The sequence below is a fragment of the Carassius gibelio genome, chromosome A22, assembly GCF_023724105.1.
Source record: "Carassius gibelio isolate Cgi1373 ecotype wild population from Czech Republic chromosome A22, carGib1.2-hapl.c, whole genome shotgun sequence".
In the NCBI taxonomy this organism is placed as follows: domain Eukaryota; kingdom Metazoa; phylum Chordata; class Actinopteri; order Cypriniformes; family Cyprinidae; genus Carassius; species Carassius gibelio.
The window spans coordinates 11,327,349-11,341,914 of NC_068392.1; the positions used below are offsets into that span (position 1 = coordinate 11,327,349).

At 40.3% G+C, this 14,566-nt stretch overlaps 1 protein-coding gene across 7 annotated transcripts in view; it reads left to right on the forward strand.

The window, feature by feature from the left end:
- The window catches only part of LOC127942544 (transducin-like enhancer protein 1), a 30,081-nt gene that overhangs the window by 13,732 nt on the left and 1,783 nt on the right, over positions 1-14,566 (forward strand). The window contains exons 3-17 of one of the 7 annotated variants that reach the window (XM_052538323.1): positions 148-211; positions 1,384-1,428; positions 7,390-7,452; positions 7,987-8,091; positions 9,270-9,476; positions 10,747-10,809; positions 11,067-11,162; positions 11,288-11,332; positions 11,415-11,576; positions 11,810-11,936; positions 13,164-13,348; positions 13,431-13,510; positions 13,643-13,892; positions 13,979-14,226; positions 14,308-14,455. In XM_052538323.1, the coding sequence (XP_052394283.1) occupies positions 148-211; positions 1,384-1,428; positions 7,390-7,452; positions 7,987-8,091; positions 9,270-9,476; positions 10,747-10,809; positions 11,067-11,162; positions 11,288-11,332; positions 11,415-11,576; positions 11,810-11,936; positions 13,164-13,348; positions 13,431-13,510; positions 13,643-13,892; positions 13,979-14,226; positions 14,308-14,455 (1,888 nt within the window). Of the gene's footprint in view, positions 1-147; positions 212-1,383; positions 1,429-7,389; positions 7,453-7,986; positions 8,092-9,263; positions 9,478-10,746; positions 10,810-11,066; positions 11,163-11,287; positions 11,333-11,414; positions 11,577-11,809; positions 11,937-13,163; positions 13,349-13,430; positions 13,511-13,642; positions 13,893-13,978; positions 14,227-14,307; positions 14,456-14,566 lie in introns of all 7 variants that reach the window. The other 6 variants (XM_052538322.1, XM_052538324.1, XM_052538326.1 and 3 more) reach the window with 6 other exon arrangements.

The following is a 14,566-nucleotide window of genomic DNA, read 5'->3' on the forward strand; positions in this document are numbered from 1 at the left end:
CTTTAAAATAATTTACCTACACTTATCTTAGATTCAAAAAATAAATAAATGAAACTCCGCACAGCGCATCTGAGCATCCAAACAGTCCGGCAGAATGTCTTTCAACCAGTCCAGCAAAACATATCTCTCTCTCTGTTTCTTCTGCAGTCTGAAGTTGGAGTGTGAAAAGCTGGCCACAGAGAAGACGGAAATACAGAGACATTATGTCATGGTAAGACAAACACACACACACACACACACACACCCCCAAACTTAGTTTTGCATCAGATTCGACACGCATCCAAACAGCAGACATCTTTCTTCAGCCCTCAATCAGAAGTCCTTCAAACGCAGTTCATCCATCACAGAGAATGAGTTTACAGAGCCACTGCCGTGTGCCTCAGTGCCCACAGATATGGCAGCAATGTGCGCCTGGCATGCCATGTGCTCTTGGCAGACGACTTAACCCCCTTTTCTCTGTCCGTTTTCTTTCTCTCCATTTTATTTTATTTTTCTCTCTCTCTTCTTGGCTCATAATTTTTTTAGTGTGGGAGTCGCCTAGCAACACCGTGGGCTCTTGGCAGGGCTGGTAAATACAACAGGCAGCTGTCAGGACGGCTTCTTTTATTGCCAGGGTCTTTCTATCCCTCAGTCTCTGTTGTTTTTACACTTTTCTCTCTGCCTCTCCTTTCCTTTTTACTTGAATCTAATAAAATTACTCTGACTCCTCCATACCAGAATTTATCCAGCTAGCTGAAAACAATTGTTCACTAAAACGTGAACGCTGTTTATTTACCGTCGTGTTATTCCTTTTTTTTTTCCCAACTGGAAAAGATAAGTAGAAGTTTTTGAATAAGTATTTGAACAACAAAAAGACAAAAAAGTAGACCATGTTACTTTCATTATATATTAGGTTTACGAAGCCATTTTGTGAGAGACAAACCAAAATGATGGTGCTAGATAAGGACTAGCTTCTCTAACCTATTTGGCACTGAATCATCTGCACAAACTGGTCTTAGATCAGTGCTAAACAACCATTTGTGGCAAGGTGTGCCCTTTCTAAAGGTGTGTGATCACATTTATCATTGTTCGGACAATTTTCTGCAACCCATTTCAGTAGGAATCCATATTTCGGATGAGGGTAAGTTTCGCCATGCAGATTTCACGACAGGTTCAAGTTGGTCACATGAATTTCGCCACACTGAAAGTGAAACTTTTATGATTTGAAAGTAACTTTTATCATACATCGCTACACTATCTTACAACAGAATACCTTTTTTCCCGCCAGTTTTCGGTAATGTTACCACACCTCTGCAGAGTGACTTGATTTGCAAACAAATAATACTGCTAACTAACATTTAAACAGCCAGCTTGACTAATGATGACATCCTTTTCTTTTTCCAGTACTATGAAATGTCTTATGGCCTCAACATAGAGATGCACAAACAGGTAAGATTGCTGATTCCCTCTGTTAATATCTTTTGATTTAGCAATTTTACACCAATTACGATAAAGCCAAAAAAGTCAAAAGATAAAGATGTCTGCTGTTCACCCAAAAACTAAAATTCTGTCATTGATTACTCACGCTCCTGTCGTTCCAAACCCGAAGGACCTTTGTTCATTTGATGAAATCTGAGAGCTTTCTGACCCTGCACAGACAACAATGCAACTGAAATGTTTTATGGCCCAAAAACGTAGTAAGGTCATTGGAAGGGGTGCACGAAATGGATAGTTCACCCAAAGAATGAAAATTCCCGCTCACGACTTTCCAAAACGTGTAAGCCCTTTTTATTTCTTCTGTTGAACACAAAAGAAGATACTTTGAAGAATGTTTGCAACCAAACAGTTGCTGGTAGCCATTGACTTTCATAGAGGGGGAAAAAAACTAAACTCCATAATAAAGTGGGGAAAAGTGTATTGTGTTCAACAGATGAAAAACTCAAATAGGTTTGGAACAACATTTATGATGACCGAATGTTCTCTTTTTGGATGGACAATTTTTTTTAGAGAATGGTCAAAAATGATCAAAAAAATGTTTTTACGTGTTTTATAATGAGCTTTGCATGCTTTCTATGGGATATAAGATGCAGCCTTTCAAAGATAGTTTTAGCTAATTAAAGCATCTTTGCCAAAAAAATTTAAGAAAAGAAAACTGCATCTCACTAAACTGCTAATTATTTGTTGGATGACTAGCTGACCATCGTGGCCCATCCCTAGTCATTTGCTGTGCATGCAAACACACTCGACCGTTTTAACGTGGGCTGCCAGTGAAGAGTCAGTGTAAAGATGCTTGTTCGGCATCACGTTGTGATTTGTGCTGGAGAGTTTTATTATTCCTTTTGATCTTTTGTAGAATTCATAACTCCGATTCAACTATGCAGGGATCTTTTTTTTGCGGGCGTTTTATATAGTTGAAATCCTCTTAGGTCTGGCCTGTGGCACTTGTTGTTTTAAAATTAATCTGCAAACAAACTGATTAGATCTACAAATAACATGATTGCGGCACACACATACACACACACATACACACATTGCCTAAAAGTAGCTAGCCGTGACTTTCTAGCTCTCCTTCCTCAAAAATTGCATCTGCATTTCCCGACCTAGCTCGCTCAGTCTCTCTCTCTCTCTCTCTCTCTCTCTCTCTCTTTCTTTCTCTCTCTCTCTCGCTCTCTCTCTCTCATGTGCAGATGTCAGGTCAGTTTAAATTAGGTCAGCACTCTCAGAGCGTCTGTTCTCTCCTCTGTTTCAATTGCACTTGTTTTTTTTACATGCTCCACGAATTCCCTTCTCTAATGTAACCCCCCCCCCCCCCCCCCCCTGCGCCCCCGTCTTGCTGCATCTCCCATCACTCTGTAATTTCCTTAACTGTGCCTTTCTACTAGCTCCTTTTTTTCCTACCAATTTCTCTTCTTTTGCTCCCTCCTTCTCCCCCCACTCCCTCTCCTCTGAAGATGTCATTTTGTAGTTGCCATTCCCTAACAAGAAATCATTGTGTTTCCCTGGGGAGGGCCGTGATGGATGGATATAGAAGAGATGGGGGTGGGGGTCTCTTCCTCCTTTCGGGAAAGTGTGGAGGGGAGTTTGGGGGGGTGGGTGGGGTTGATGGTACTTCGCTCAGCCAGTAATTTACTTTAAGGGAAAGTGGGCCCAAAAATGTAAATACAGTCAACATTTAGTCACCAAAGAAGCAAAGAGACATTTTGAAGAAGGTGAATTTGAAGAATCTTTTACAGGTAGGTTCAGTGAATCTAAAAGAATGCAAAAATGCAGAAAAGTACCATTTTAAAATAGTAATTCAGTGGGACACTTTTTGCCATTGAGATGACTGCATGGGGGAAAAATGGCAGAGAGTTGAACTTGAAAACTTATCAGTCTGATTGGTGATCGAATCATTTGGGAGCTGGTTTAAATAGATTCATTGAACAGATCTTTTTTGAAAATGTATTGCTCCAGTGTTGAGTTGTTTATGTATTTATACAGTGTATGTATATTTTCCTGTGAATAATTTCTTACATTTTGGTCTGTTCGTCTTACGAATCTATCAAGCTACTTCAGATGGCTTTGAAAACAGTGCTTATGTAATATGAATCATTTTCATTATTTTCATGGTTCTTTTGAGTCTTTTTTGAAGCTATTGTAACTGCATGGAAGAGAGCTATCAGCGCATTCTTCAAAATGTCATCTTTAGTATTTTACAGAAGAAATGGTGACATGGGTTTGGTACAACAGTAAAGGCAGTAATTTGTGAGTGAACTATCCCTTTAAGAAAGAAATTGTGAGATAATAATGTTAGTTTATAATTGTTGGCAAAAGAAACAGCCGTGAGAAAGGGTTGTGCTCAACTCAGGGGAGCTCTTGTTTGGGTTTATGGTAAATGATTACAATAGTCTTAGCATGTCAACAAAAGACACAGCAGCTCAAAGGACAAGACTAGTGTCCTGCTCACAGGGGGAGGCGTCCCTCCTCTCGGCTGGACCGGAGCAGCAGATGCTGGGCATGAATATTTCAGGCATCCCCTCTCCTCGCTGCGCAACAATTAGCATGAACCAGATGTGGAGGGCTAAAATATTTACTAGCTGTGTGAGCGGAGGTAACAGGTTACACACCCTTGCAACGTCTTGTGTGATAGATACGTTTTGGTGGACAGGATTGTATTTTATTTTACTATTGCTGAAGCATTTCAGTTGTGACCGTAGTCTCGGCCTTGGGCCCAAAGGAGTGTTTATGGGCCGCCTGATGCTTTGTGTGCGAAAAATGGCTTTAATTGGCATTTTTTAATAATATCTTTGGCTTTGCAAGGCAAAACGTGCAGCAAAAACAATTGGTAGACTTTTTTTGTGCAAGTTAGTAAGTTCGTAAGGTTGTAAGTCATTTACAGTTTCAGATTCACTCACCCTTTAACAAACAAACACAATTTGGATGGTCACACTGAAATAAGTCGGTCTGTCTGAGTGGATGGTTTAGTGACCGTCGCTGCATGGGAACTAATGTATAAGTACTACTAAATGAATAGATTTTAGTAGTACTAACAATTTTTTGTTGTCATTAGGTTTATTTATTATTAATATTAGTAGTATTCCATTATATTACATGCAATATTAATTTATAGTTATATACTGTATTAGTTTAAATGGGTCATATGATGCGATTAAAACTTTTTCTTTCTCATTGGAGTGTTACGAGCTCTTGGTGCATAAAGAAGATCTGTAAAGTTGCAAAGACTAAAGTCTCAAGTCCAAAGAGATATTCTTTATAGAAATTAAGTCAACCACATCTACCTAAAACGGTACGTCCTGATGTGGAAAGATTTGCATAACACCGCCGAAATGTTCACGCAAATAAAGGCGTGACTTTTATTTATGTCACAGAGACTGTGTTTCGTTGTGAAAGCGAAGCTACTTTGTTTGGTCTTCCAAACGAGGAGACAACTAGAAATCAGTGGTTAAGTTATTTACAACACTGTTCCAGAATATATTCAAATATTCAGATGTGTGCAGCGCATTTTATGGAGGATGAGGACTGTTTCCTGTGAGTGTAGCCTACAGTGCCAGTGTCTGTTTCTATTAAGTGCGACAGTTCCTACTTCCAACTTTGCAAGAACGGTCTGAAAGTGTAAAAAGTGCTTGTTGTTTGGCGTTTCTCCAGACATGGTTTTATGTTTACGCATCGCAGACATTCAGCCAATCACAATGCACTGGATAGCTGGCCAATCAGAGCACACCTCGCTTTTCAGACTGATGAGCTTTGTAAAAAAAAAACAAGTTTCAGAAAAGCGGGGCATAGAGGAGCAACAAAAATGTACATTATGTGGAAAATGTATTTTTTGAACCTTAACTTGCATAAACGCATTGGATTACACCAAATTCAGAAAATAAATGTATTTTAGAAACGTCATGACCCTGTTAAATGTATAATAATAATAAACCTAATTAAATAACAATAATAATCAATTATTACTATTGTATTTAAATGATTGTTTGTAGTAGTAGTAGTATTATTAGTAGTACAGTAGTACTTGTTTATTTTATTATTTAGTAGTAGTAAATGTATTAATAATTATTCTAATTGTATAACTACTGTTAGTACTACTAATACTAAGAATAATGGCTGTGGTTGTACATTACAGTATTGTTCAAAATAATAGCAGTACAATGTGACTAACCAGAATAATCAAGGTTTTTCGTATATTTTTTTTATTGCTACGTGGCAAACAAGTTACCAGTAGGTTCAGTAGATTCTCAGAAAACAAATGAGACCCAGCATTCATGATATGCACGCTCTTAAGGCTGTGCAATTGGGCAATTAGTTGAATTAGTTGAAAGGGGTGTGTTCAAAAAAATAGCAGTGTGGCATTCAATCACTGAGGTCATCAATTTTGTGAAGAAACAGGTGTGAATCAGGTGGCCCCTATTTAAGGATGAAGCCAACACTTGTTGAACATGCATTTGAAAGCTGAGGAAAATGGGTCGTTCAAGACATTGTTCAGAAGAACAGTGTACTTTGATTAAAAAGTTGATTAGAGAGGGGAAAACCTATAAAGAGGTGCAAAAAATGATAGGCTGTTCAGCTAAAATGATCTCCAATGCCTTAAAATGGAGAGCAAAACCAGAGAGACGTGGAAGAAAACGAAAGACAACCATCAAAATGGATAGAAGAATAACCAGAATGGCAAAGGCTCAGCCAATGATCACCTCCAGGATGATCAAAGACAGTCTGGAGTTACCTGTAAGTACTGTGACAGTTAGAAGACGTCTGTGTGAAGCTAATCTATTTTCAAGAATCCCCCGCAAAGTCCCTCTGTTAAAAAAAAGGCATGTGCAGAAGAGGTTACAATTTGCCAAAGAACACATCAACTGGCCTAAAGAGAAATGGAGGAACATTTTGTGGACTGATGAGAGTAAAATTGTTCTTTTTGGGTCCAAGGGCCACAGGCAGTTTGTGAGACGACCCCCAAACTCTGAATTCAAGCCACAGTACACAGTGAAGACAGTGAAGCATGGAGGTGCAAGCATCATGATATGGGCATGTTTCTCCTACTATGGTGTTGGGCCTATTTATCGCATACCAGGGATCATGGATCAGTTTGCATATGTTAAAATACTTGAAGAGGTCATGTTGCCCTATGCTGAAGAGGACATGCCCTTGAAATGGTTGTTTCAACAAGACAATGACCCAAAACACACTAGTAAACGGGCAAAGTCTTGGTTCCAAACCAACAAAATTAATGTTATGGAGTGGCCAGCCCAATCTCCAGACCTTAATCCAATTGAGAACTTGTGGGGTGATATCATAAATGCTGTTTCTGAAGCAAAACCAAGAAATGTGAATGAATTGTGGAATGTTGTTAAAGAATCATGGAGTGGAATAACAGCTGAGAGGTGCCACAAGTTGGTTGACTCCATGCCACACAGATGTCAAGCAGTTTTAAAAAACTGTGGTCATACAACTAAATATTAGTTTAGTGATTCTCAGGATTGCTAAATCCCAGAAAAAAAAAATGTTTGTACAAAATAGTTTTGAGTTTGTACAGTCAAAGGTAGACACTGCTATTTTTTTGAACACACCCCTTTCAACTAATTGCCCAATTGCACAGCCTTAAGAGCGTGCATATCGTGAATGCTGGGTCTTGTTTGTTTTCTGACAATCTACTGAACCTACTGGTAACTTGTTTGCCACGTAGCAATAAAAAATATACTAAAAACCTTGATTATTCTGGTTAGTCACATTGTACTGCTATTATTTTGAACAATACTGTAGATGTGGCATCATAATAATATTATGGTTTATAATCATTAACAAAAATTGACATTAGGGTGGACATTTCAAAAATGTAAATTTTGTATTAATTGAAATCTTTTTTTTTGCTTTTGATCTGCTTCTATATCCCTCTCACTCTTTTCATCTCTGCAGACGGAGATCGCCAAACGGCTGAACGTGATTTGTGCCCAGCTCATTCCATTCCTTTCACAGGAGGTGAGATGAGACCAGTACACGCACAGTCCCATAGCTGCACATTATGAGACTCACACATGCCGCTTTGTGTTCAGACATTCTGTGACTGATAATTCACACTTTTGTGCTCTCTCTCTCTCTCTCTCTCTTTCACACACACACTCACACACACACACACACACACAATATCGCTCTTTCTGTTTCTCACACACACGCATTCACACTTTTTTTTTTTTCTCTTCCTCATATTTCCTCACTTTCTCACATATTCTCTCATTCGGATGCCTCTGGGAAGCCTGTTGTTGTTCTTGTAAACCTACTTCCACAAAAACTCTTACGGTTTGCCCGAAGCTTTTGCTGATAGAAGAAAAACAACTTCTCCCTCCTGTTTTAAGTCTGTGTGTTCATGCAAAATGCAGCCCTGTGTGAATGTGTGTGAGCGCGCACATTCCAGAAAATGAAAATCGCCCAGTACACAAAGGGAGGCCATCTGCCTTGTTTTGTTGCTTGTTGTTTGTTTATCATTGACGGCCATTTTTTGACCTCCATCCACAGCACCAGCAGCAGGTGGTCCAGGCCATGGAGCGCGCCAAACAGGTGACTATGGGGGAGTTGAATGCGTCGATAGGGGTACGTGGACTCCCCCCTCTGCCTCCCACAGTGTGTACTTCCATCTTTTCATCCTTTTTATTTAACATTTTCCTCTTGAGTTCTCTTTGCTATTTTCTTTTTTGAATTAATTTCGGTTATATGTTTGAAAGCGTGCGAAGTAACACTTAGGTGTAGGTGGCAGATGTGCAAAACCCAATATTTCCAAAAACGACAACTCATCTGGCTAAAAAACTTATCTGTTTTGAGGATGCTCTGATGTAATTGGGTACTCCTTGTTTGGGTTGGGTAAATTTTAAGGGGGTGTTAACATGAGACACAATTCTGTGTTCAATTAGACAGAATGGTGGGCGGGGGGGATGAAATATTTCAAGTTAGACTTGTGCTTAACACTGTAAGCCATCCAGAAAATGGCAGGAGGCTCAGACTATTTAATGCAAAGGATAATGTTGTTGGGAATCTGTCACTTGCATGACATTGGAACATTTTCCCCTTGGAACAGAAAAGAGACATTTTCGCAGATTCTTTTGGACTGTACTTTTCCATACAATGATAAAAACCAAACCCAGTTCACTGTGACCTGGTCGGTCTTTTAAAAGACAATGTCACATAAAAAGGTTTTGTCTTTAGCGCTCACTAGCATAAGGTGTGAGTGGAGTCTCCAAACAGCTGAGTGTGTGTATGGTGCCAACTGACATCCCACTGGTGTGAAGCATTTATTCTTCATGTAAGATTTTATATTTGCTATATTTTTATTCATTCTGGTGTTTTGCATTTTGATTTCTGACATGGCAGTCATCAGCTTCAGCTGAAATGATTTTCATTTTTATGTTATTTTGGGGTGATCATTAGTGAATGCTGCAGCAACTGTTCCCTGAACCCATCCGTTAGAGCAGATCGACTCCAGTGCGACGGGCTTCCTCACTCCCAGGACACTGGGAACGGGTCATGAATGCATTCCCTTTGTAATTCTGGTGCAGATCCAAGTCTTAACTGTGTTGTGTTTTCTCTCTTTCTCTCTCTCCCTTTCCTCTCATCTCTCTCTCCTCCTCCTCCTCATGCTTTTTTCATTTCCTCTGGCTATCTGTTTCTTCACTACACTTCCATCTCTGCCTCTGTGTCACTCTCTTTTATCTCCCACACTCCCTTCATCTTTTTTTCCTTTCTATCTGACACCCCCAACTCCCATCCCTCCATCGTCCTCTTCGTCTCGTTCCCTCTAGCAACAGCTGCAGGCCCAGCACCTTTCCCAGCATGCTGCCCAGGGGCTGGCCATGGCCCCTCACCCCTCTGGCCTGCCTCACCCAGGACTGGCTCTGGGGGGCGGCTCTGGACTGCTGGCCCTGTCCGGGGCCCTTGGGGCCCAGCTGGCCTCTAAAGAAGAGCGAGCCCATTTAGAGGCTGTGGCAGCGGCGGCCGCAGCTGAACATCACAGAGGTATAACAAATAAAATCATACTGACAGGTCACTTGACTGGTTTATTAACATCAGGGACCGGACTACTAGTCCAGTTAAAATGGTGCTGTGTTTTTGTTGGTGGGATTACAACCAGTGCGTAATTGGATCGATCTTTCAGAGCAAGCGCACAATGCAGAGGCCAACTGTTTTCCAGTTAACATGTGTAAATGCTCGACAAAGCTAAGTGTCAAAAACATTATCTAGCTCCGTTAGTTTGACACTGCAAAAATCAGACTGGAACAGTTTCAGTCGAAAGTGCATGTAAACGCATGCATGAATTATAGTATAACATCCGTTTATTGTAACTGCTTCGAACATTCGTCACTCGTTCTTTCTTTACCCGTGTATACTATTTAATCTATTAGCATGAATTGTTACATTTTAGTACCTTAGTGTTTAGGACTACTAACATTGTTTTGTCCTGTTTTTTTATAAAACAGCAATTTTAAAATGTGAAAAAAAGAGGAAAAACTGAGTTTGCTGCATTGGTAGGATTGTACAATTTGGCCAAGAATGTGATTTATTTTTTTTGTCTTGATAAGTATTATAGTATTATTTATAAAATAAATGATAAACGAACATGAAGAGATGTTACTAATATAATACATCTCCGAAAAATAAAAGATAAATCATTTATTTTACTGAACAACTGTAAAATCAGAGCACTAATGAGCAGCTCGTTTAAAAGCTGTGCCACTCTTTTTGATAATCACGTTAAGCCATATTGCAATGTTGGCTTTATTTTGATAAATGATGTACGTTTATTACTCATCCCGTACTTTTTTGTTACAAACACGATTTATAAATCATGAGGCTTGATGCAAGAGATGTTTTCTGAAAAGTGGTTCGATTTATAGTTTTGATCACATTAGTGACATTTCTATTGGTCAATGTGACAAATCCACCGACTTGAACACGAGTGAAAATGGTGCGGGTTGCTAGATAACTATTTAAATGACTAGATTTGCCCACGAAGATCAGCATAAAAAAAACAAGCGTCAACTCGCCCTAACCATTTGGACTTGGCGAATGATAATTGGGTTAAAAAAATAAATAATTATACAAGCAGATTAAAATATCATAGACATCAAATGTGTCATCTCGTATATAATCAATGAAACATGAAAGAGTGGGATTTGACGGAATTTGCTTTTGTTATTATTAGTGGGGTGCTAGTTGTTTTGTCTGGTGTAAGAGTGAGTTTTGTCTAACCGTCATAGTCACATTGTTTGTTTTTTGGTTTGTTTTGACTGGCAACGGGGACGTTTACCTGCCTTTCCCATGATCCCCATAGACCGTGAACCTGGACCAGTGAGTATCAGTAGTATCCGTCCGTTTTCTCTCTGTCTCTTTCTAGTTGAGCTCCTCTCAGTGCAGACTGTCAGGCATTAGGTGTCTCTATTGCCTGTGGGTCCAGCAGTTATGGAGCTGATTTGATTTATCCCTCGTCTCCTACATCATTATCTCTTTCTTCTCGCTCACACGCACACACACTTACACGCACATCCTCTGCCTCTCTCTCCGCCGTTCTGTCTTTCCACTCTCATCTTCTCATCTTCCTCTTCCAGAGTTCACTCTCTAACGGAGACAAAGGCAGGCCTTCAGACTACCTCAGCAACGGAAAAAAGAGAAAAGCAGATGAAAAGGAGTTTATGACCGATTACGTAAGTGTTCTTTCGATGTTAAATCGGCATCGTCCTTTTATGAATCATCCACATGATCTTTATTTGATTTAAGCACACAAGGGAATAAATAAAGAGTCGCTTAACTGAAGCGTGTTCTCTTTCAGGGCAGCGATGCAGAGAAGAGCGACGACAATTTGGTCGTTGACGAGGTCTGTTTGTGTTAAAGAATTTAAAACAAGGCTGAGCGTGTTTTCCCCTGATTAATCCATCATGTGCATTGTGTTCCCTCAGGACCCTTCTTCTCCAAGGAGTGTGCAGTCGTACTCCTCCAGAGAGAACGGATTAGATAAACTCCCTTCTTCCCGTAAGGAGCCTCTGCCCCAGGCCAGTCCGACCTCGCTGGCTTCCTCCAGCAGTGCTGCTTCCCCTTCACGCAGCAAGGAGCCTCCACCAGTACGTTTGATGTTAAACAAATGCATACCTCATTTAGCAAACAAGTTCCTCTCCATCCCCGAGCTAAATTCTAGCAATGCCCTTCACTTTTTTTTTCAAACCTGCACAAAAAGATGCACTTTCTTCTGCAGCAAAACACATCCCTCACCTTGCTTTTGCTGTCAAGCTCCTTAAAACGAGGTTGGCTACCGCTGAATAATAAATGCGTGTAATTGTGTTCCCTAACCTTCCAGAGAGAGAAGTCCAGCACTCCAGGGATGAAGCCTGGCACACCCATGTCCCAAGAGTCATCCACCCCAGGTCCTAGCGTTCCTCCGCAGTTTCGCCCTGTTCCTGGGAAGCCTGGCGTTGACCCTCTTGGTAAGATCCTGTTATCTTGATAGTCCAAGTCTTTAGTGACTGAAATTGTAGAGTTTTTCATTTAACCAGGTTTGAATGTCTTTGAGGGTTGATGGCTAGTCAGTCAGCAGAGGGCAGTAGTGGTCTTCCTGTTTCTGAAAGGATGTCTTGTTTTAATTGTATCATCTTGCTTAGCTTGTGTCCTTATTAATGAGTCAATATGATGCGACACTTTTTTTTTCAGGATCTTTTAATGTATTCTAAAATAAAAAATGCAGTTCATACATACAACGACTCAAAGTCACCTTTATTTATATAGCACTTTAAACAAAATACATTGCGTCAAAGCAACTGAACAACATTAATTAGTATATGCACGTTTTTAATTTCTGAATTAAAATTTGTTTTAATATTTTCGAAGGTATAAGTAAAAAATGTAAGTGTGCTCAATAATGAAGAAAAAAATTTAAAAATGAAATTCTGGATAACCTTAAGTAGTTTGCTATGATCTTTTAATAAAAAATAAAATAAAGGTTTGGCGTTATATTATTTCTCAAAGAAGAAAAAAAAGTTTTTTACTATTAAAGACATATAGTACTTAGTCATATTCTTTTATTACTATTTCTTTAAAAACAAGCAAAAAAAAAAAATTATGTATGTGTGTGTGTGTGTGTGTGTGTGTGTATATATGTATGTGTGTGTGTGTGTGTATATATATATATATATATATATATATATATGTATGTGTGTGTGTGTGTGTGTGTGTGTATGTATATATATACACATATATATGTATATGTGTGTGTGTGTGTGTATGTATATGTATATGTGTGTGTGTATATATATATGTATATGTGTGTGTGTGTGTGTGTGTATGTATATATGTATGTGTGTGTGTGTGTGTGTGTATATATATATATGTATGTATATGTATATGTATATGTAAATATTTGATGCAAAAAGTTTTGCATGTCAAATCAAATTCATTAGGTAAATGATAATGTTCTTGATATTTATAAAAATGTTTTACTTTATACTAGTGTCATATTACTTTATACTAATGCCAGATTTTGAAAAATGTTTTTTCATCCCATTTGTTTGTCTAATTTAGTATTAATTATTAATTTAGTAATAATATGGTTCAGCATTGAGAAAGGAACCTTGCCTGTATGTTCTGCATTTCTAGTTCTTAACTTATATTTCTGTCTTAAACTCGTTCTTCTTAACCTCTGCTTCTGGATTTCTTAGCGTTAGGTCTGAGAAACCCATTGGGGGTGCAGGGTGCATACCCCCCCGGTGCATTTGGCCTTCCTCCCCCAGGAGTTAACGGCGAGTTGGCTGGAGCCGCAGGATACGGTGCCGGTCTTCATCTCGTCTCTCCTCAGATGAACGGCTCAGCTGCCGCCGCTGCTGGATACGGACGCTCACCTGTGGTGAGAGAAAAAACACAGAGACTGTTACATTTACCCTGTGCCTTTGTGATTTAATTGCAATTTAGTTTTTTTGGTTTCCAAGGTGGGTTACGAATCTCCTCACACCCATATGAGGGTACCAGGGCTACCTGCTAGCCTGCAATCGGCAGCTTCTGGAAAACCGTGAGTTTCCAATGCTATTTCCCAATGGTTTGACTGTTGTTGACAAATTGACTCCATTCTGGAAGCCCCAACTCAAATGTCCTTAGTAGAATGTTAAACTAAATGTTACTTACATGTCTTTCCCGCCCCCAGTGCTTACTCGTTCCACGTGAGCGCAGATGGTCAAATGCAGCCGGTGCCCTTCCCTCCTGATGCCCTCCTCGGCCCTGGCATCCCTCGTCACGCCCGTCAGATCCACACCCTCAGTCATGGAGAGGTGGTGTGCGCGGTCACCATCAGCACCTCCACGCGTCACGTCTACACCGGCGGGAAAGGCTGCGTCAAAGTGTGGGACATCAGCCAACCGGGCAGCAAGAGCCCGATGGCCCAACTGGACTGTTTGGTGAGATCTGGCTCATGTTAAACTCTACTTATAGTTGGTGCTCTCCATCCTGGTTGGACTAACTCATTGTCCTTTCATCCAATCAGAATCGAGACAATTATATTCGCTCATGCAAGCTCCTTCCAGATGGACGGACTTTGATAGTTGGGGGCGAGGCCAGCACGCTGTCCATCTGGGATTTGGCCACGCCTACTCCTCGAATCAAGGCCGAATTGACGTCCTCGGCTCCGGCCTGCTATGCTCTGGCCATCAGTCCGGACAACAAGGTCTGCTTCTCCTGCTGCAGCGACGGGAACATCGTGGTCTGGGACCTGCACAACCAGACGCTCGTCAGGTATCTACAGACCCCTTCTGGTGAGATTTACCACGTTCTTCATCCCGAAGTCATGTGATGTCCTTGTGTCGCCCTCTATAGGCAGTTCCAAGGTCACACAGATGGAGCCAGCTGTATCGATATTTCCAACGACGGGACCAAACTGTGGACAGGGGGTCTGGATAATACAGTGCGCTGCTGGGACCTGAGAGAGGGTCGACAGCTGCAGCAACATGACTTCACCTCACAGGTACACTGGAAATGTACTTGAATATTTCAGAAGCAACACAGGAAAAGTAGTTGTATTTTTTTCAAAGGTGCATCTTATTTCTTTTAATATTTTGGCCTTCAGTCCAAAATG